Below are 24,187 nucleotides of genomic sequence, written 5' to 3'. Positions count from 1 at the left end.
ATATAACACATGTACAAATATAATTTATGTTTATATACTTATAGTTTACAAAGCACTTTCCACCCCACAGTCCAATGAGGTCTCTATTTTACAGGGAAGGAAACTGTGGTTCAGAGAGATTTAATAATTTGTCAACAGTCACAGTTAGTAAAAAGTCTCAAATCCAGGTCTTTTGACTCTATGGCAAAGGCCAGTGTCATGATGCTTCCTGAGGGGATGCCCTAAGCACAGGCAGTTTAGGAGCTGAAGGGAAGACACTGGGACACTCAAGTTCTCTTTCCTGACATTCTCTCTCCATATTGCCTCAGTTTTGTCACCCAGCTCTTATGAGGAAAAAGTCTGCAACCAACATAAAAGCCCATTTGATTGTCCAGGGGCAATCAAGGACGTGTAAATTAAAGCAAAAGGTGGTAAATTAGTTCTATAAAATCCATCCCCTCCTTTTCATTCCTGCTCCCACTTCCCTAGTTTGGATTCTTATGACCTCAACTTTGCAATTGCAATATCCTGCTAATTAATCTCCTCCCTTATAGATATAGAATTGAGAATTTGGGGGAGGTAAGAGATTCCCAAAGTCATCTAATTTAATCCTTACCTGAACTGGAATCCTCTTTGTTGTTCAGTCATTTCAGTCACTTATGACCCCATTTGGGATTTTCTTAGCAAAGACACTGGATGGTTTGCTATTTGCTTCTCCAACTCATTTGACAGATGACATAAATGTCTGAGGCCAGATTTGAACTCAGGAAGATGAATCTTTCTGAGTCCAGGCCAGGTATTCTATCCACTGTACCTCCTAGCTGTCTTACAAGAATTCTCTCTCCAGGACCCAACACAAGAGCCATCCAGTCTTTCCTTGAAGGCCTCTAGTATTAGGGAAGCCATTATATCCAAGGTATATTCTACTCTTAAATACTTTTAATTGTTAAGGTTTTCTTTGTCTTACATGGAGCCCAAGTTGACCCAATCCTGGTTCTGTCCTCTAGGGTTGAACTGGACAAGTCTAATCCCTCTTCTCAAGAATTAGTTCTTGAAATAATTGCCAAAAACCATCATGTTAAGAAGGAGTTGGTAGCACAATTATACCAAGCATTGGCCCTGGAATCAGGAAGCCCCGTGTTCAAATTTTACCTCAATCATTTGCTGTGTGCCCTTGAGCAAGTCATTTAACTTGGTCTTCCTTAATTTCCCCAACTGTAAAAATTACACTAGCACTTACCTCCCATGATTGTTGTGAGAATCAAATGGGATAATATTTCTAAAAAGTGTTTAACATAGCAGTTGGCACATAGTAGTGCTATATAAATGCTTATTCTTTTCTCTTACTTCCTTTTTCTTGAAGTTCCTCTCTTTGATTTGAACATTCTCACTTTCTGATACATTCTCAGGGCTCTTCACTATCCCAGGACCTCCTCTGTACAATCTCTAATTTATCATTTTCCTTGCTAATATATGGTGATAGCAGCTAGGGACTGAGCCTAGAGTCAGGAAGATCAAATTCAAATCTGGTCTCAGACATCTACTAGCTGGGTGACCCTGTACAAATTACTTAATGCTGTTTGCTTCAGTTTCCTTACCTGTCAAATGAGCTAGAGAAGGCAATGGCATACCACCTGAGAATCTCTGCCCCAACACCCCCCCCCCCATAGGGTCTCAAAGAGTCTGGAATGACTTGATTGCATAACAAAAACAGAGGGCACCCAGATCTGAATGTGGCCTTCCTTAGGAGAACATTAGCTACTTTGACTCCTTTACCACATTTCTGGCCCATGCTCAGCTTACAGGCTAGACTGTTCTCATCTAAATTGATAGTCAGCCTCTCTCTTTCTAAATCATTCTATATTCTATTGGCAGATTAATTTTCTAAGGCATAGTTCAGATCGATAATTATTATCAGAACTGACATTTTATGTAACATTTTAGAAGATTTCATCTCAGTTGATTATTGTAACAACTCTGTGAAATAGTAAGGATGCTTTTATATTTTTATATGAGAGGAAATAAGGGTCATATAACTAGTCAGTAACAGAGAGGGATTCACATTCAGGGATCTCCTAACTTTAATAAAGGGACAAAGTCTACACTTCTTCTCCAAAGACCATGATAGATTCTCATTGTCTACCGAATAAAATCTACACTCCTCAGTCTTTCACTCAAAGCCCATATAATAAATGAATGAATGAATGAAACAATGTTTAAGGGCCTGGGCGTGTGCTAAATGCTTGAGTTACAAATACAAAAGTGAGACAGTTTTTGCCTTCAAGAAGTTTACATTCTTTTTTTTTTAAACTTACTTTCTAATAGAGTAAGATAACATATATAAAGGAGTAGGGGCCAGTTTTAGTCTGGAGGGATCATAAGGATGATATGTGAGGTCATGATGTATGTGATTCTCTTAGGGAAGCTAGGTGGCACACTGGATAGAGTGCCATATCTGGAGTCAGGGATACTTAGCTCAAATATAGCCTCAGACTCTTTCTAGCTGTGTGGTCCTGGGCAAGTCACTTAATCCCTATTTGCCTCAGTTTCCTCATCTGTAAAAGAAGCTGGAAAAAGAAATGGTAAACCACTCCAGAATCTCTCTCAAGAAAACCCCAAGACATTTTGATGTTAAAGGATCACTCTACTGCAGATATGAATAACATGGAAATAGGTTTCGAACAATGATAATGTATAACCCAGTGGAACTGTTTGTCAGCTTTGGGAAGAGGCAGGAAAGAACAGGGGTTTGGGGGTGGATCATGAATCATGTAACCATGGAAAGATATTTTAAAGAAAAAAAGAAAACCCCAAGACTTATGAGAAAGAATGCTATCCACATCAAGAGAAAGTACTATGGGAATAGAAATCCGGAAGAAAAATATATGATTTATCACTTAGTTATATGGGTATAGGGTGTGGAGTTTTAGTTTTTAAAAGATTACTCTATTACAAAAATGAATATTATGAAAATAGGTATTGAGTTAAAATATATGCATAATCCAGTGGAATTGCTTGTTACCTCCAGGAGAGGGGAGGGAAGAGAGGAGGGAAAGAACATGAATCACAAATCATGTAACCATGGAAAAATAATTATAAATTAATTACTTACTTAATTAAAAAAAAGAAAACCCCAAATGGGGTTCACTAAGAGTCTGAAACTACTGAACAACAACCTCTCAGTTTTAAGGTTCAAATGAGATCCTAATAATAAGGTGCCTGGCACATATAAATATCACTATTATTATTTCTTTCATAGAAGCAATGGTGTTATTAATTTCATTACTGTTCCCTGAGTAAGGGGAAATGGGGGTGGGGGGAATTCCTGTGGTGAATGGACAGATGGGTAGATGTCTGGGGCCAGCTAGATATAGGAGGTTAGGTAAGTTCATACTAGACAATCAGGATGGCTCAGCCCCAAGGCAGAGCCTTGTACAAAACTCAGTATATAGGGGTGGTAGGGGAGGGATGGTCATTTGAGGTCCAGTCTAGATGATGCTTTTCCTAATGGGGAGAAGAGGCAATGTGACAGGGCAAATGGCAAGATGCCCAAGATAGATGGCTTAATGATCCTAGCCTTCTTTTCCAGACTTCTGCCCTACTTCTCCCCTGCATAAATCCTCCAATCCATCCAAACTAGTTTACTTATTGATCTTTAAAAATCATTCAATAGCATACTTTCCACTTTCTTTCACCCTCTAGCTTTGCTTCTGCATGTTCTTCTATCTGGACTATTTCTATTTCTTCTTCTCTTATCTCCTCAAATAGAAAATTATTCATTCATCAAGCCCCACCTTCTCAGTGATCTCCATGGCAGGTTACTTGTTCTGCCTCTTCACTCCTAAGGTATATGTTATCTATGTTAGACCACTTTTGGACTATTTCCCCAATGTATATTCCACAGTTGGATCATCACAGCATAGTTGCTACTCTCAGGTTCCAAATTATATTCCATGGGCCTAGATTTCTTACAATATATCTTATGGGTCCCCATTGATATGCTTCTCATGAATGGTTGGCCAGTGGACACAATTAGATGATAACAGTGACATTTACAAAAATGGTATCTAATAAAGGTAAACAAAACATTCCCAAATAAACCTGAGATACACTCTTCCACAAGTACATGGAGTCCATGGGAGGAGTGGACACAAACTAAAAATATAACAGTAGTGAGAGAGCACATGTAGCCAAGGCTTCTGACTATTTCAGTACTGCAGAACCTGACAATCATTTTTCTCCTAGCAGAGTTTTCTCTACCAGGTGGGTTGTGAACCTGGGCTCCTAGCATCTGCTCCTTTTCACAGCTGGGCTCTCAACTGATTAGCTAGGGCTAATTCTGAGTCCATAGCTCACTTTTATGCCACCATGAGTCCTACTCCTTGAAGCTCCTTGCTCCTTTGATTGATTGCTTCTCTATATGCATTTGTCTGAATTGTGCATCTTTACTCCCTCAGCTGGGTCTTTAACACTAAAAACTGACTTTCCAACTGCTAGATGTGGTGTTTCTGTAGATGTGCTATTAGATACCATGACTGCTGGGAGGTAGAAGAGATAGAAATCCTCTTCCCACATAAGGATCTCCTCTCCAGGCCAGGAACTCTCTCCAGGTTTAAGCTCTTAAGCCCACCAAAGGCGTGCCAGTTTTTCTCATCCAAAAAAATTGCTCCCTTTAATTACACACACACACACACACACACACACACACACACACACACACACACAGGAAAGAGTGGGTGAATACCCACTGTTACCTGGTATATATATTAAACCCTCACCTTCACTCTTAGAATCAATACTATATATTGGTTCCAAAGCAAAAGAGCAGTAAGGGCTAGACAAAGGGGGTTGAGTGACTTGCCCAGGGTCACACAGCTAGGACCTGTCTGAGGCCAGATTTGAACCTAGGACCTCCCATCTCTAGGCCTGGATCTCAATCCACTGAGCTACCCAGCTTCCCCCTAGGTATTTATATTTTTATAAAAGGATCACCAAGTGTTCATATTTAATTACCACTGCTATGAGTCAGTCAGTCAACAAGCATTTATTTATTTGTTTTTTAAAACCCTTAGCTTCTGTCTTAGAATTAACTGGTTCCAAAGCAGAAGACCAATAAGGGCTGGGCAGTTGGATAAGGGACCTGCCCAAGGTTACACAGCTAGGAAATATCTGAGGCCAAATTTGAATCCATTACCTCTCATCTCTAAGCCTGGCTCTTTATCCACTGAGCCACCTAGATGCCTCTCAACAAGCATATATTAAGCACTCACTTCACACAAGGCACTGTGTTAAGTGCTGGAGTTAAAAAGAAAAACATTGCCTTCTTTCAAGGCAATTGCATTGTAATATGTAAATAACTAGCTACATACAAGATAGAGTAGTTGGAAGGAAATCTCAGAGGGGAGGACATTAGCAGCTGGTGAGGACCAGCAAAAGGAGAGATTTGAGCTGAGTCTTGAAGAAAGACAAGGAAGTTAAAAAGGCAGAGTTGATGGGTGATGGCCAGTACAAAGGAATGGAGATGGGAGATGGAATATGGGAAAGCCTCCTGTACTAGGAATAGCAAATAGGTCAGTGTAGCTGGATTATAGAGTATGTTGAGGGGAGTAAAGTCTAAGAAGATGGAAAAAGAAAGAAAGACATTTAAATGCCAAACAGAGAACTTTCTATTTGATTCTTTAGGTAATATAGAGCCACTGGAATTTGAGTAGGAAGATGACATGGTTAGATCTATACTTCATTAATTTTTTTAAACTCTTACCTTTTGTCTTGGAATCAATACTGTGTGTTGGTTCTAAGGCAGAAGAGCAGTAAGGGCTAGGCAAAGGGGGTTAAGTAACTTGCTCAGGGTCACACAGCTGGGAAGTGTCTGAGACCAGATTTGAACCTAGGACCTCCCATCTCTAGGCCTGACTCTCAATCCACTGAGCTATCCAGCTGCCCCCAGATCTACCCTTTAGAAAAATCATTTTGGACGCCTAGTGGAAGATGAATTAGAGAAACTTGAGGAGGGGAGGTAGGCTAATGAACATGTCCAGGTGACAAATTAAGGTGGTGATTGTGGGAGAAGAGAAAAGGGAACATATATGAGAGTTGTGGTGATAGAAAAACTGTAAGATCTGTCAATGAGTTGGGTGAGTTTAGGGGGAAACATGTTTTGGAAATGTTGAGTTTCAAATGATATTCAGTTTGAGATAGTCAGAAGTCAGTTGGTGATGTGTTAATGTAGCTCAAGAGAGAACACAACCAGATCTATAAATCTAGGAATCATCTGTAAAGAGATAATGATTGAACCAAGTGACATGATGAGATCCCCAAGTATAGATTAAAAAAATGAAGAAGGCCCAGGAAAGAGCACTGGTGAATATCCACTGTTACTTGGTGTGACATGGATAAAGTGCTAGTTAAGGAGATGGGGGGGGGGGGGGGGAGGAGGGTAGGTGGATTTAGAAGAGAGCAGTGTTAAGAAAATTTTGAGAGAAAAGATTGTTCAGGAGGAAAGCTTAATCAGCAAGTTCTGAAAAGAGGTCCATAAAAATGGAGACTGAAACAGGCCTTTAGATTTGACATTATTGGTAACTTTAGAGAGACCAGCTTCATTTTCAGTGGTAAAGTTTGAAGCCAGATTTCAAAGGAAGAGGTTTAAAAGCAAACAGAGAAGAGAGATAGAGGAGGTTGAAGAGGAGAGGAAGTGGAAGTATCTGATGTGGACTGCTTTTTAAAAATGTTTAGCCAAGGGGAGATGATAAAGTAGATGGATGGATAGAGATGAATGAAAAGATAGATAAAGGAGATAGATCTGAGAGATAAAATCAAGTGAATGGTTTTTTAAATATCTTTTTGAAGAATTTAATAGTTAAGTGCTGAAAGACCAAAAAAAGAGCAGTTAGAAAATCATTTTTTCTCGGTCACGGAGAGACTACCACTACTAAATAACAGTATCTATCTGAAAACAAAGAACAATTATAAGACCATTCTGTCAGCTTTTTCCACAATCAGCTACTAAATTATTATTTTATCAGCCCACTGCAGAAATATAACTATTAGATAATATTCAAATGTGTAACAAAGGTTATACTTGTATTCATAAGCAGAGATCTTCTGTAGTATGTTGAAAGTACTAAATTTAAGTCCCAGTTCTAATTCAGCTTTTTTTTACTGTGTTATCATTTCATCTCTATGATTCTTTAAGTGTCTTTTTCTATAAAAGATCATAGTCAAATTTTATTTTTGAACTGTAGCATAAAAGCAGCTGTGCAACTCAAGCAAGTGTAGCAGGAGTCAGAAAGCTAAAATTTGTTCCATTTAACTACAAGTGAATGATTTTTAAAGGTGAGGGAAATGAGCATAATCAAAGGCAGCATGGCAGGACCCAAAAGATCTGTAGCTAGGGAGAGATTAAAAATAAAGGAGAGAGAAAATGGGGATGGGGCCTATCTGATAGTGGTTGAGAAGTGTTGCAAGAAAGATTGGTCTTGGCAGGGAGAAAAGCCACCTCTTTATGGAAGACAGGCAGAAGAGCAATAAAGGCTATGCAAGTAGGGTTAAGTGACTTGCTCAGGATCACACAGCTAGAATCAAACTCAAGACTGCCTGTCTCTAGGCTTGGCTCTCTACCACTGAACCTCTTAGCTACTCCTTAGTCAGCGTATTTTTGTGATTTTCTTCTGTTCTGGTCAGTAGCATGGAAGTGGATAGTGGAGTAATCCAAGATTGGGGGTTGGTAAGATGTGATCATGCTGTGACCTGAAAAAGGGTAAAAGATTTGAGAGTAGAGGATAGTGTAGAGTTGTTTTACCAAGGAGGGGACAAGAGAAAGAAAGGAAGATAGTATAGACAGTGTGGTAGTGATAATCTAAAAAAGAGCTGAGGAAGGGAGGAATTGGAGGTCATAAAGAACAGGCTATGAAGAACAGGATCAAGGATCATAAAATAGAGGGAAAGATGATGGGCTGCTCTCTTCCTCTGCTTCTATCTCAATCTCTATCTCTACTCCTATCTTTACTTCTATTTCTATCTCTATCTTTATCTCTGTCTCTACCTCTATCTCTACACCTATTTCTGCCTTTATCTCTTCTTCTATTTCTATTTCTATCTCTATCTCCATCTTTTTCTCTATCCGTTCTCTCTCCCCAACAAATTTGAAAGATATAGTAGGGGTTTTTTATCTTATACTTCTTTGGATTTCCTAAAGCATCTAGCACAGTCCTTTCAATTATTTTTGTTTGAAGGAATGAACATGTGATGGGGTGGGAGTGAAGGTGTGGTAATAACAACTTTCTTTAATCATTATAATAACTCTGTGAGATATGTAGGGAAAGTTATCATTCCTATCAGATGTAGGAAATTAGTCCCAAGGAAGTAAGTTAGTCATAGAGACAAGATTTATATAGTATTTTAATTTATGTGGTGCTTTAAGGTTTTCAAAGTCCAACCAATATGTCATTCTTACATATACTACCAAGATATTTACTGTATTCCAAGGGTTAATGAGCCACCAATTGTAAATTGGCATCACTGTCCCTTTGGAGGTGACCTTTATTCCAGAGCTCCCTGACTTCAGGAATCCTGGGGCTCTCAAAGAGTTCATTTTATAGATGGAAAAATCTGAAGCTCAAAGAGGCTGAGGCCAATTTTATATGCTCTTTAGTCTTGCAAAAGGTGTCTGTCTCTGTTTCTAGTAAATGAACATTCAGGTGGGTCCAACAATATCAATTTCTTCCCCTGCTCTTCCCATAGCCCAAAGAGTTCTCTCACCTGCTCTGGTCTCCTGGGTCCTTTTCAAACCTATCTTTTTCACTCCCTACAACACTTGTTGATACAGAGAAGATCCAATCCCTGGAAATCTAGTGTGACTGTAGGGAGAAGATCAATCAAAATTCCTGGCATCTTCCAGATTTAATCTGTCACTTGAACCCAGGGTCCCACTAGGGTCCAGTTTAGGAATATTTCCCCAAGAACTGTATCTCTGAGTATGCAGGAGGTGTCTGCATCTAGCACCTTTCTCAGCTCACATTCTTGACTCAAAAATACTGTCCGTTATCGGCTAACCTCACCTTCGCCTATTCTCCAATCCTGGAAGCTAAAAGATTTACCACCTTCCCTATCCCTCCATCCCCCACTACCAGGTCTCCCCCTCAACACATAGCCACGAGATCTGGTGTCCCAACCACGCTCCTCGTTGCCAGATCTTTCTCTTCTCGTAGCCAAGACCAAGACGCAGGAGTCCTGCCCTCTGCTCTGATCACTCGCCTGGCCCCCACCTCGGGCGACCCCACACGCACACACATGCTCCCACCCACCCCCACACACGCACGCACACATGCTGATAACAACCCCGACCCCCAGCCTGCAGGCAGCAGTGTCCCAAGGGCTAGCCCCCAGGCGGCTGCTTTCTGCTCTCCCAGGAGCGGGTTTTTTTTTTTTTTTTTGAGGGGGGAGGGGGGACTCCTCTACCCAGGTTTAGGAAGACACCCTTCTGAGCTTGCTCACCTGTTAAAACCCCTGGCTTCCCAGAAGTCTTCAATCTGACCCATATTCTTTCTGGGTAGTAACCGGTCACCTTTAAAGAGCTGGAGCTGGGATCTGACCCTCCCAAAATGAGGGCTCCCTGCCTGGGGGCAGGCCAGGCTCCTGGTCTCTGAGGGTGTCGTGGCTCACAGGAATGGAGATGGGGGTTCATGGTGAGTAATCCCAACCTCTCAGAAGCAGGGGAGCAGGCACTCAGGGTTAGTGGCTAGCATGGGCTGGGCAGGTTACAATTCTCTTTTAGCTTCAGGTCCCTTGTTTGGGGAAGGATTTGCTGTTGAGGCTATTGACAGGAAGGTGGCTAGGTTCAAGGACCAGGGATTTGCCAAGGACCCGGAAGGGGGAGGGGGAGGAGATGGGGCTGGACTCCACGTGTAGAAAGAGAAAAAAGGGAATCTCCACTGGAAGGCACGTGCAGTGACCCCCTAACCTGAGGAAGCAGGAAATTTCAGTTCAGAAGGAGAAATCAGAGGATTGGAGTTGCCGGCTTTTAGGAGATACAGCAGAATTAGAATTGGCATCTGGTTGAGAGGATATCCCAGAGCAGGCTGGAGATTAGAATTAGGGTTCACTGGAATGTGGAATGTAGGTGGGACTACAAGACCCTGGGGCCTGGAAAGTGAACCTTTGAGGTTTTTTTCTTGTATTTGGGAGTTAGGGAGCAACATCTTTGCATGTTAAACTGCTCCCACAACGCATTTCCTTATTGGAAAGAACCTTAATGCAGTAGAAAGACTGAATGAAATCCCAGTTCTGATACTACCTTTCTAACCTGTCATTTAACCTTCTTGGCCTTAGTTTCCTCATCTGTAAAATGATCTTGATGGTCCCTTCCAGCACTAAGATTACCTTCATCCCTCCTCCCATGGTCATATTCTGTGTCATATTCATTTTGGCTTTCCCTCTTCTCCAGAACTCCTTGTTCTGCTGCAGCTGCTGCTACTTCGCCTTGGAGATCCAGTAAGAGGCTCTCCACAGTCCCCGTTTTGTGATAGCCACATCTTGGAAAGGTACATCCTTGAGGCCAAAGAAGCCCAGAATGCTACGGTAAGGCTTCACCCCAGAAGAAACATAGTCCTGGCCTTTTCAAATACTAGTTGCTTAATAAATATTTGTTGATTTGTTGAACCCAAAGTTCATTTCCTAGCCCACCAATCCTGGAAATCCTTCCTATCCTCCACCCAGGGCCAGGCAAGACTATTATAACTGGTGGTCAGATTCCTTCTGAGAAGCAGTTCTATAAAGCAGCAAGAGGGAATATGGGAATGGGGATGGGGTTGGGGGGGTAGTACAGGACAATAGATAGATAGTCACTGTATTTTATAGTATACTCATGTAAGGAAATGGAGGAACCATGAGATGGGGAGCATGTGGTGGAGACTGATTTGAATCAGAAAGAAGAATCCATCTTAGCCTGGGAATTTACTACAAGCTACTTGGATTCAAAGAAGAAACACATCATAAAGCCTGGCATGGAGGAATTAGAAAGTAGTGATGGGGCACTTCAGGTGTCTGGACATCTACTGGAATGAACTCTTTGCCAAAAGAACAGCTAATGATCTATTGACTTAACTTGACAGAGGAATCAGAAAAGGGAGGGAGAGAGCTCAGTACAATGGAACATGTGGAGCTGAGTTTGACTAAGAACCTAGTTTGACAAATTGGACCTGGGTTTGACTCTCAGCTCTGATCCTTATTACCTGTGATTTGGGGCAAGTCATTTAATCTGCTTGAACCTCAGTTTCCTCACTGGTAACATAAAGGACTAGATTATCTCTAAGGTTCCTCCCAGATCTCTGCTCCTCTATTGGGATGGAGACACATTGTTTAACTGGATAAGAACCTGAAGACTCTGACCTGTTGACCTGGGGGGGGCGGTTTGGGATATTTTAGGTAGCCTGCATGGAAGATTGCAGCCTGGGTGAGAACATCACAGTCCCTGATACCAGGGTGAACTTCCATACCTGGAAGAAGATGGAGGTAAGACATTGTACTTTCTTGAATATTCACTTTTTTTAAAAGGACATAACCAGAGAGTAGAAGATGCAATGATAGAAACAGGGGTATTCATTCATTCGACCTGTTTTGTTGTAAATGTAAAGAAAGATTTTTTCTAGTAGTGTAGGGACTGGGCTGTCGGGGAAGGGGAGAGGTGACTATAATAGCCCGGGGGGGTGGTGGTCTTGAAAAATTGTACTTACTTTAGTAAGTGTGGTAATGAGAATAAAGGAAGAAATGACTGTGAGAGGAAATGTCAGAACTCATTGGACCTAAGAGATGAGGATGAATTAAGAGTCAACAATAAGCCCAAGTGTACAGATATGAGAAGGGTAAAAGGTGGTATCTCAGGAAGAAATACTGAAGTCCAAATGATAAAGTTTAGAGAAAGATAAATTCAGTTTTGTATATGTTGAGTTTGAAAGGCTGCTGTGAGATCTCCCATAGAGAGTAAAAGTCAGGGCTGAAGATAAAGATTGGGAATCATCTACATGAAGCTGGGTGGGGTGGGGGGAGAAGATGAGAAGAATAGGTGAGGAAGGGGAGAAAGGGAAGGGAGAGACCTGGGGAAAGATCCCCAGGAAAACACCACATTAAGAAATCAGAAAGATGAGGTTCTCCTTCTATTGTAAGGAGAGAGGGAGGAAAGGAGAGAGGGAATGAGAGAGAGAGAGAGAGAGAGAGAGAGAGAGGAGAGAGGAGAGAGGAGAGAGCACAAGTGCAGGGAAGTTAGGAAGAGAACCAAGAGTGTGGTGTTTCTAAAGCTAAGTGAAGAAATATCTAGTAGGAGTCAACTGGATCTAAAACTAGGAAGTCAAAGAGAATGAAGAATCAAGAAAGACCTTTGGATTTGGTGATTAGTGAGTCATTGGTGACCTTTGAAAGGGTAGTTTAGAAGAGTGGTGAGAGCAGAAACAAGATTGTAGGGGATTGAAGGAGACAGTGAGTAGAAAGGAAGTAAAAGACTAGATGCAAGAAGTTTAGCCATGCAAAATTGGGACACTAAGGCATTGCTGGTGGAGTTGTGAATTGATTCAACCATTCTGGAGGGCAATTGGGAACTGTGCCCAAAAGGCTATAAAAAAAATGCATACCACTACTAGATCTGTGTCCCAAAGAGAAAAAAAATTGGAAAAATTTACAAAAATATAGCTGTGTTTTTTGTGGTGGCAAAGAATTGGAAACTAAAGGGGTGTCCTTCAATTGGGGAATGGCTGAACAAATTGTGATATGATGGTGATGGAATACTATTGTGCTGTAAAAAATGATGAACGGGATCATTTTGAAAAGAACTACATGATCTAATGCAGAGTGAAATAAGCAGAACCAGGAGAACATACACAGTGCCTGAAATATTGTGAAATGATGAAATGGGATAGACTTTGCTATTAATAGCAATGTAATGATCTAGGACAATTCTGAGGAACTTATGAAAAAGAATGCTATCCCTCTCTAGAGAGAGAACTGTTAGATTATAAATGCAGATGATAACATAGGATTTATCACTTGATTACTTGGGTTTATGATTTGGGGTTTTGGTTTTATAAGATTATTCATTTATAGGAATGAATAATATGGGAATATGATTTGCATGACAATAAATGGATAACCCAGATTGAATTGTTTGTCAACTCTAGGAGGGGGAAGGGAAGAAGGGAGAGAGATAACATGAATCATATAACTTTGGAAAACTTATGTGGAAATTTGCTATTAAAATAAAATAAACTAAAAAAAAGTTTAACTATGAAAGGAAGGAATGAAATCGAATGATAGAGGATAGTTGAGGGTCCTAAAAGGCTGAAGACATAAAGGAACTGGTAGAAAGAAAGAAATTCAAGAGAAAAGAAATGAAGGTGCTAAGAGGGAAAGAAAGGAAAAAAGAGGCTGGCACACTGAGGTAGAGAGAAGGCAAGATGAAAATAAAGCTTAGGTTAGAATGACTCTCTTATTTCTCTTTAGGTGGGGCAGAAGGCAGGAGAGGTCTGGCAGGGGTTGACTCTGCTCTCTGAAGCTGTCCTAAAGGGGCAGGCCTTGCTGGCCAACTCCTCCCAGACACCAGCAGCTCTAAAGCTCTTTGTGGACAAAGCAGTCAGCAGCTTGAGAAGTCTCAGATTCCTGCTTCGAGGACTGAGAACACAGGTAAGGGCAGTTTGGTAGAACTAAAAGTAATCAGGAGAATTGGGAACAAATTGCATTGGGATCATGAAATTTAGAAAACTTAGCTCTGGGGCTTTATTTCTTCCCTCTGTGAAATGGGGATAAAATCCCTGATCCAAGTTAAAATCCAAGATAAAATCCAAGATCCAAAGGATCAAGCAAAACCCCAATTCTCGTGCAGAAATTCTTTCATTTTTTAGGATACAGGCAGTTCCCTAACCTGTTTCTCTTTCCTTGCCAGGAGGAAACTGTCTCCCTTCCAGATGCCCCAACAGCAGCTCCATTTCGTACCTTCACTGTTGGGACCATGGACAAACTTTTTCGAATCTACTCCAATTTCCTAAGGGGAAAACTCAAGCTATTTTTGAGAGAAGCTTGCCAAAGTGAGGAGAGGTGACTGGTTGTACCCCCACCTCCACCCTAGGCACATCCACCCTCCTACTGTACTCAATGACACTGCTACCAGCACTCTTCAGGAGGACTCAGAACTTAGTTCCACCCAGATCATGGACACAGCAATGCCAAGGAAGATGCCTGGAGAGCAGGAGAAACTGTCTTATACTCGTCTTGGAGTCCCAGGGCTATCACAATGCCAAGACAGAGAAGTATGCACTGGAGGAATCCAGCTTTAAATTGAGCCACAAGAGGGAAATACCTTCTTGAAGACAATGCCACTGGAGAGGTTTGGGGGGAGAATGCTTTTATCTGGAGCCACAGAATAGGGAAGAAGCATTCAGGAGCTTAGATAGTAAATAACCCGTTCTCCAGGCCTGGCTGACTCCCTTGTGCGTTAGCTAAAAACTAATGGCTTAAGGTAGGAGTGGAAGAACAACAGAGAGAGAGAGAATGGGGTCCCAGAGAGGGGTATCCCCTGATCTTGTTGTTGTCCCAAGTTTTTTTTGTTTTTGTTTTTATTTCTTATATTTAAGAACCTAACTGCCGAGAATTGAAAACACCAAATGTGTCTTAGCTTTTCTGTTTTCCCCTTTGATCCTGACTGGTTAAACTATGCTCCCCCTTCCATTCTCTGGGTCCTGGCCTGGCCTGCAGCCCTGAGAGGCACAGAGGTTGCAAGGGTCAAGCCCTACGTGCTGCCTCATCCGGCCTGCCTGACTTCTTGACCCTACTGGGCCTGAGGCCACAGGCTCAACCACTGCTGGTCGATAACCTGTCTCTACTCAAGGCTGTTCCCCAGGCAGCTGCTGCCAATTCTGGCGGGAGAAGCCTTTAAAGGGAATGAGGGGGCGGGAAAAGCTCTCAATTGGGGGCAGCTCCCAATTCTAGTTAACTAGAGGCTTCTCTCTTTGTCGCTTCTCCCTGGACCCCAGATTTTGGCTCTATCTCCAACCTCTGCCACCATTTAGAAACCAAGCATCCTAATATCAAGTTGTACTACCTACCTCAATTTCCATATGTCTAATTTTGAATCCAGTTTCCCAGCCAGTGTTTTTCTCTATGTCCACTAACATAAAATTTTCCCCTCAGGCATGATGGAAAGGGGGCTTTGGGAATACAATTCCTCAGTACCCCAATTCCTTCCATATTCACTCCTCTATTATCCCTTCTCAATAGCCTTTATTCTTTTTTTAAGTTGTATTGATGCCTTTTGCTATTATATCATATAAATATATATAAAAGAATGCTTTTTAATTTTAAATTTTATTGATATTTTTTCTTTTTATATCACCTTATTTCCAAATGTATCTTTCCCCCCTTTCTTCCCCAGTAAGGCATCCTTTATGACAAATAATAAAGAGAAAAAAATTAGTTCAGTGAAAATAATTAACACATTGATGTCTGATGATATATATCCTATTTTACACCCAAAGTCCTCACTTAGAAATTCATTGAGAAGGAGGCTTAAGAGAAAAGGGAAGTAGGCTGGAGGAGGACTGTGAGGGGCAATGAGGTAACAAAGCAAAGGGACACTATCTGGAATTCCCATGATGGTTACCCAAATCCCCTGTGCAAGGGTGACCTCTGCTGGTCATATAGAAAAATATTATAGGAATCAATCAGTCAGACATTTATTGAACACTTATACATTTATATCTGGCACCATACCAAGCATGAGGGATACAAAGAAATGCAAAAACAACTGCCCTCAAGGAACTGTTCTCTGCCTAGTCATGTGAATCCTTTTCTCTTCCAGTACTTAGGGGTCTTCTAGTCTCTGTTCTACTCCTAAAGAAACAGATACCTTTTCTTCCAATTCCTTGTACTTGTCCTTGACCCTGGAATTAAGTTCTCTCACCCTAGGTCCTGGACTTTTTTTTTCTGCTTCTAGTTCCTACTTCATCTAATTAAGAAATCAACAGAATAATACAAATGACATTCATTTGACATTATTCTTGCCTCAAGTAACTAACAACTTAGTTGGCATGGAAAGACTAACATGAGAAAATTAATTAACAATACAAGACAACACATGGATGACCCATTGTCCACGGGACTATTCTTTTAACCTCCAAGGAGGGACAGCTGGCTAAGGAAGCCTTCTCACCTCATCCTTTCTGAGAGGAGGAGGAGAGGAAGGAGACAAATTCACCCAAACCATCTTCATCTAGGGATCTGTCTTTTGGTAGGACCTCTTCTTTAGACTTTTATTTCTAGACTCTTCTTTCTCATTCTTTTTCTCTCTGCAAATTAACCCACAAGAGTCCATAGTTCAATTGATTTGGCAAAATGAGGAACAAAGACTTGATTATATTCAGAAGCCTGAATCCACTGAGGTTCCCAACTTCTACTAATTTGGAGAGCCTTTTGTTTTTTTGTTTTAATAAAGGTTTTTTAATATGGGCTATTAATAAAATTATAACAGCTCATCAACTCCCTGCCCCAAGCCATCGCTGATGCTAATCATCATCTGCTTCTTAGATTCTTGGCAGAATGAAAGTTCAAAAAGCCCTCTAAAGTTCACATGAGGGAATAATAGCATCTGAGCTGGATCTTTAAGGAATGATATAATTTCAGTGAATGGAGATCACAGGAAACACTTTGTGCACAGGAAATAGCATAAGTATGTGAGATACAGAGAAACATGGCCATACTGTCCTAACTACAGTTTATGAATTGAGTACAAACTGATTTAGTGGACATAATCATTAAGGAAGGGCACAAAATATATATGGGCTCTACTTTACTACCATTCTGAGGCCCTGGTTTGGCTTGATTTAGGGAAATGAAGCCACCTACACGTGGAGTTATCAGCTAGAAAGTCAGTTCTGTCCAGGCCATCAACCAGTTCCAAACACCCCACATGTGTCAGGTTATTTTATACCAAAGTAGACAAAAAGAGATTGATGCTCCAGGACAGGGAAGCATGGTATCCATTCAAGGTTATTCCCTGGATGTGCTCACATTGGAGTCCCTAGAATGCTATTACTACTGCTCTTAGGTTCCAGAAGGTAGCTTATGGACATCCCAAAACTATAATTCTTGAGTCTCCACTAATGTGCTTCTCATGATCAATCAGCCAATAGACTTAATTAGCCTTTAGTGAAGGCATTTAATGAAAATGACATAATAAGAGCAATAGCTACAAAACATTTTCCCTTATAAACCTGGGAATTACTCTTCCTATAATACATAGATCATTTGTGGGATGGCTGGACATAAACTTAAGTGAGGCATACATACTGACAACACAAATAGACAAGGCTATTCACCACTCTGCTACTGTAGGGTCTGGAAAGCCTTTTTCTTGTAATGCAATCTTCACAAAACTCTCCCCTTAAGCTAAGCATCTCTGCTAGGTGGGTTGCTCAGCTGGGCTCCCAGGATCTCTTTCTCTCTACAATTCTGTTTCTAGGGCTAGTGGTCTTTTGAGTCAATATCCAGTTTTGTTTTGTTTTTCTGCTGCCAGAGTCTTACTCTTCAAAGCTATTTCTTCCCTCAAGTAATTGCCTCTGTTTATGGATCCATATGTTGAGATAGTGTAGCTCTGAACTTTCAGAGAGTGTTACTTAGGTAAGGTTAGCACTTTTAAAATTTATTCTCTTTTTAATTCTTCCATTTAAAAAATATCTTGCTTCAATAATTTCCATTATCACCATTACTATTCAATATTGTACTTGAAATACATGTAAACTATGTCTTATGCTAGCTATAGCAAAAAGACAAAGAAAAAGAAATTGAAGGAATAAGTATAGGCAATGAAGAAACAAAGCTATCACTTTCTGCAGATGAAAAGACAGTTTACTTAGAGAACCCTAGAGTCAACTAACAACTAATTTAGATAATCAGCTAAGTTGCAGGCTATAAAACAAACTCATATAAATTTTCATTATTTCTATATGTTACTAGCAAAATCCAGCAGGAAGAGATAGAAAGAAACATCCTAATTAAAATAACTACAAATAGATAAATCCAAAGACTCCAGTTTTGGGGATAAGAACTCACTATTTGACAAAAACTGCTGGGAAAATTGGAAAACAGCATTGCAAAAATTAGTCATAAATCAGTATCTCATACCCTATACCAAGATAAGATCAAAAGGAGTATGTGATTTAGACTTCAAAAGTGATATTATAAGCAAATTATGGGAACAAAGAATAACCTGTCAGATCTATGGAGAAGGGAAGAATTTATGAACAAATAAGACAGAAATCATTATAAGATGTAAAATGAATAATTTTGACTATTTCAAATTAAAAAAGTTTTGTACAAACAAAACCAAAAATTTTTAAACAAATTTCTCTGATAAAAGTCCCATTTCTCAAATATGTAAAGAACTAACTCAAATTTATAAGAATTAAAGTCATTCCCCAATTTTGACAAATGGTTGAAGGATATGAATATGCAGTTTTCAAGTGAAGAAATCAAAGCTATCAATAATCATATGAAAAAATGTTCTAAGTTCCTCTTGATTAGAGAAATATAAATTAAAACAACTCTGAGGTACCACCTTATACCTATCAGATTGACCAATATGACAGTAAAGTGATAAATATTGGAGGGTCTGTGGCAAAATTGGGACACTAATGCATTGCTGGTAGAATTGTGAACTACTCAACTATTCTGGAGGACAATGTAGAGCTATAGCCCAAAACTATGCCCAATGCATACCCTTTGATCCAGTAATACCACTACTGAATCTGTATCCCAAAGGGATTAAAAACAGGAGAGGGGAGGGCCTATTTGTACAAAAATATTATAGCAGCCCTTTTTGTGGTGGCAAAGAATTAGAAATTGAGGGGATGTCCATCAATTGGGGAATGGTTGAACAAATTGTGGAATATGATGGTGAAGGGATACTATTGTGCTATAATGAATGATGAATAGAGTGATTTCAGAGTTAGAAAAACCTTCATGGTCTGATGCAGAATGGTATAAGTAGGACCAGGAAAACACTGTACACAGAAACAGCAGTATTGTGGAATAATTAGCTGTGATAGACAATTATTATCGGCAATACAATGATCTGAGACAATTCTTAGGGAATTGGACAAGGAATGCTAGCCACCATCAGGGAAAGAACTGTTGAGGTCAGCATGCAGATGAATGCATACAATTTTTTCACTCGTTTACTTGGGCTTTTGTTCTGGGGTTTTTGGTTTTCTATGATTATTCCCTTGTAAAAATGAACAATATGGAAATATATTTTTGAATGATACACATATAATTCACATCAAATTGCTTGCCATCTCTGGGAGAAAAGAAAAGAGACAATTTGGATCATATAATTTCAGAAAACTTGTCTGGAAATTTGTTAATATAAAAAAATTTTAATTGGTCTACGTTTGAAGGAAACACACTAGATAAACTGAATCAGAGTCTAAAGCAAACACACACACACACACACACACACACACACACCCCAGACCTTCAATTTTTCTCTAGCAGATTCTTGCAATATTAAGTCATCAAAGAGGAAATACACCAAATAGAGAATCCCAGAAAATGTATAAGGCACCAAAATGTACAAAAATTCCTAGTAATCCCCTATAGTTTAACAACCTTTGGGGGACTTCTCTCTAACTTGCTCTTGTATTCCTATGTTTAGTCCTCAGATGATGGCTGCTAGCTCAAGTTCCAAGGTTATCCTCTGGGGCTATCCTCCTAACTCTAAGCTTAATGACCCCCCAATAGTGTACTCCCATTAGTAATCATCCAAAAGAAACTATTCTCTCTTAGCAAAGGCATTTTTTAAAGTGATATTTTATTTTATTTTTTAAACATTATTTTATTTGGTCATTTTCATACATTATTCATTGGAAACAGAGATCATTTTCTTTTCCTCCCCTCCTCCTCCCACCACCCCTCCCCTAGCCAACATGCTATTCCACTGGGTATCACATATGTCCTTGCTCCGAACCCATTTCCTTGTCGGTAATTGCATTAGGGTGCTCATTTAGTGTCTCTTCTCAATCATATCCCCTCCACCCCTGTAGTCAAACAGTTGCTTTTCCTCCTCGGTGTTTTTACTACCACAGTTTGTCCTCTGCTTTAGGATAGTGTTTTTTCTCATAGGTCACTGCAGATTGTTCAGGGACATTGTATTGCCACTAATGGAGAAGTCCATTACCTTCGATTGTACCACAATGTATCACTCTCTATGTACAATGTTCTCCTGGTTCTGCTCCTTTCACTCTGTATCACATCCTGGAGGTTGTTCCAGTCTCCATGGAATTCCTTCACTTTATTATTCCTTTTAGCACAATAGTATTCCATCACCAACATATACCACAATTTGTTCAGCCATTCCCCAATTGAAGGGCATCCCCTCATTTTCCAATTTTTGGCCACCACAAAGAGCGCAGCTATGAATATTCTTGTACAAGTCTTTTTCCTTATTGTCTCTTTGGGGTACAAACCCAGCAGCGCTATGGCTGGAACAAAGGTCAAACAGTCTTTTAGCACCCTTTGGGCATACTTTCAAATTGCCCTCCAGAATGGTTGGATCAATTCACAACTCCACCAGCAATGAATTAGTGTTCCCACTTTGCTACATCCCCTCCAGCATTCATTACTTTCTTTTGCTGTCATGTTGGTCAATCTGCTAGGTGTGAGGTGATACCTCAGAGTTGTTTTGATTTGCATCTCTCTGATTATAAGAGACTTAGAACATTTTTTCATGTTCTTATTAATAGTTTTGACTTCTTTAACTGAAAACTGCCTATTCATGTCCCTTGCCCATTTTTCTTTTTTTTTAAACATTATTTTATTTGGTCATTTTCATACATTATTCATTGCAAACAAAGATCGTTTTCTTTTCCTCCCCTCCCCCCCCCCCTTTCCCTCTCCCATAGCTGATGCATGATTCCACTGGTTATCACATGTGTTCTTGACTCGAACCCATTTCACTGTTGTTGGAATTTGCATTATAGTGTTCATTTAGAGTCTCTCCTCAGTCTTATCTCCTTCAACCCTGTAGTCAAGCAGTTGTTTTTCATCGGTGTTTTTACTCCCACAGTTTATCCTCTGCTTGTGGGTAGTATTATATATATTTTTTTAGATTCCTGCAGATTGTTCAGGGAAATTGCATTGATACTAATGGAGAAGTCCATCACCTTCGATTGTACCACAATGTATCAGTCTCTGTGTATAATGTTTTCCTGGTTCTGCTCCTTTCGCTCTGCATCACTTCCTGGAGGTTGTTCCAGTCTCCATGGAATTCCTCCACTTTATTATTCCTTTGAGCACAATAGTATTCCATCACCAACATATACCACAATTTGTTCAGCCATTCCCCGATTGATGGGCATCCCCTCATTTTCCAATTTTTGGCCACCACAAAGAGCGCAGCTATGAATATTCTTGTACAAGTCTTTTTGTCCGTTATCTCTTTGGGGTGCAAGCCCAGCAGTGCTATGGCTGGATCAAAGGGCAAACAATCTTTTATCGCCCTTTGGACATAGTTCCAAATTGCCCTCCAGAATGGTTGGATCAATTCACAACTCCACCAGCAATGAATTAATGTCCCCACTTTGCCACATCCCCTCCAGCATTCATTACTTTGCATAGCTGTCATGTTAGCCAATCTGCTAGGTGTGAGGTGATACCTCAGAGTTGTTTTGATTTGCATCTCTCTGATTATAAGAGATGTAGAGCACTTTTTCATGTGCTTATTAATAGTTTTGATTTCTTTGGCTGAGAACTGCCTGTTCATGTCCCTTGCCCATTTGTCAATTGGAGAATGGCTTGATTTTTTGTACAATTGATTTAGTTCTTTATAAATTTGAGTAATTAAACCTTTGTCAGAGGTTTTTATGAAGATTGTTTCCCCCCTTGCCCATTTTTCAAGTGGAGAATGGCTTGATTTTTTGTACACCTGGTTTAACTCTTTATAAATTTGAGTAATTGGGCCTTTGTCAGAGGTTTTTGTTATGAAGATTGTTTCCCAATTTGTTGCCTCCCTTCTAATTTTAGTTACATTGGTTTTGTTTGTACAAAACCTTTTTAATTTGATGTAGTCAAAATTATTTATTTTATATTTTGTGACTCTTTCTATGTCTTGCTTGGTTTTAAAATCTTTCCCTTCCCAAAGGTCTGACATGTATACTATTCTGTGTTCACCTAATTTACTTATAGTTTCCTTCTTTATGTTCAGGTCATTAACCTATTCTGAGCTTATCTTGGTGTAGGGTATGAGGTGTTGATCCAAACCTAATCTCTCCCACACTGTCTTCCAATTTTCCCAGCAATTTTTATCAAATAGTGGATTTTTGTCCCAAAAGCTGGGGTCTTTGGGTTTGTCATAGACTGTCTTGCTGAGGTCATTTACATCAAGTCTATTCCACTGATCCTCCTTTCTGTCTCTTAGCCAGTACCAAATTGTTTTGATGACCACTGCTTTGTAATATAGTTTGAGATCTGGGACTGCAAGGCCACCTTCCTTTGTATTTTTTTTTTCATTATTTCCCTGGATATCCTTGATCTTTTGTTGTTCCAAATGAACTTTGTTATGGTTTTCTCTAATTCAGTAAAAAAGTTTTTTGGAAGTTCAATGGGTATGGCACTAAATAGATAAGTTTGGGTAGGATGGTCATTTTTATTATGTTAGCTCATCCCACCCATGAGCAATCAATATTTTTCCAATTGTTTAGATCTAGTTTTAACTGTGTGGAGAGTGTTTTGTAATTGTGTTCATATAGTTTCTATGTTTGTCTTGGCAGATAGATTCCTAAGTATTTTATATTGTCTAGGGTAACTTTAAATGGAATTTCTCTTTCTAATTCTTGCTGCTGAACTGGGTTGGAGATATATAGAAATGCTGATGACTTATGCGGATTTATTTTGTATCCTACAACTTTGTTAGCTTTTTGGTTGATTCTCTAGGATTATTTAAGTAAATCATCATATCATCTGCAAAGAGTGACAGCTTGGTCTCCTCATTGCCAATTTTAATACCTTCAATTTCTTTTTCTTCTCTAATGGCTACTGCTAGTGTTTCTAGTACAATATTAAATAATAAAGGTGATAATGGGCATCCTTGTTTTACTCCTGATCTTATTAGGAAGGCTTTGAGTTTATCCACATTGCAGATGATGTTTGCTAATGGTTTTAGATATATACTGTTTATTATTTTTAGGAAAGGCCCTTCTATTGCTATACTTTCTAGTGTTTTCAATAGGAATGGGTGTAGTATTTTATCAAAGGCTTTTTCTGTATCTATTGAGATAATCATGTGATTTTTGTCAGTTTGCTTGTGAATATGGTCAATTATGTGGATGGTTTTCCTAATATTGAACCATCCTTGCATTCCTGGTATGAATCCTACCTGATTATAGTGGATAACCCTTGTGATGACTTGCTGGAGTCTTTTTGCTAGTATCCTATTTAAGATTTTTGCGTCTATATTCATTAGGGAGATTGGCCTATAGTTTTCTTTCTCTGTTTTTAATCTGCCTGGCTTTGGGATCAGTACCATGTTTGTGTCATAAAAAGAATTTGGTAGAACCCCTTCTTGGCTTATTCTGTCAAATAGTTTGTATAATATTGGGATTAGTTGTTCTTTGAATGTTTGATAGAATTCATTTGTGAATCCATCTGGACCTGGGGATTTTTTCTTAGGGAGTTCTTCGATGGCTTATTCAATTTCTTTTTCTGATATGAGGTTGTTTAGGTAATTTATTTCTTCCTCTTTTAGTCTAGGCAATTTATATTTTTGTAAGTATTCATCCATATTACCTAGATTGCCATATTTGTTGCCATATAATTGGGCATAGTAGTTTTTAATGATTGCCTTAATTTCCTCTTCATTAGAGGTGAGGTCCCCCTTTTCATCTTGGATACTGTCATTTCGGTTTTTTCTTTCCTTTTTTTTAATTAGACTGACTAGTACTTTGTCTATTTTATTTGTTTTTTCAAAGTACCAGCTTCTAGTCTTATTTATTAAATCAATAGTTCTTTGACTTTCAATTTTATTGATTTCTCCTTTGATTTTTAGGATCTCTAATTTAGTCTTCATCTGAGGATTTTTAATTTGTTCACTTTCTAGTTTTTTAATTTCCATGTCCAATTCATTGACCTGCCCTTCTTAATTTGTTTATATATGAACTCAAGGATATAAATTTCCCCCTGA

General features: G+C 39.5%; 1 protein-coding gene across 1 annotated transcript; it reads left to right on the top strand.

Moving 5' to 3' along the window:
- Positions 1-9,301: 9,301 nt before the first annotated feature.
- Positions 9,302-16,942, top strand: EPO (erythropoietin). The gene is made up of 5 exons (XM_056814692.1): positions 9,302-9,392; positions 10,352-10,554; positions 11,401-11,487; positions 13,465-13,644; positions 13,904-16,942. The coding sequence occupies exons 1-5, from the start codon at positions 9,302-9,304 to the stop codon at positions 14,057-14,059; spliced, it is 717 nt and encodes a 238-aa protein (XP_056670670.1). The 3' UTR covers positions 14,060-16,942.
- The last annotated feature ends 7,245 nt before the right edge of the window (positions 16,943-24,187 follow it).

This window comes from Monodelphis domestica, chromosome 2, assembly GCF_027887165.1.
Source record: "Monodelphis domestica isolate mMonDom1 chromosome 2, mMonDom1.pri, whole genome shotgun sequence".
Lineage (NCBI taxonomy): Eukaryota > Metazoa > Chordata > Mammalia > Didelphimorphia > Didelphidae > Monodelphis > Monodelphis domestica.
This window is presented reverse-complemented; position numbering and strand designations above follow the sequence as displayed.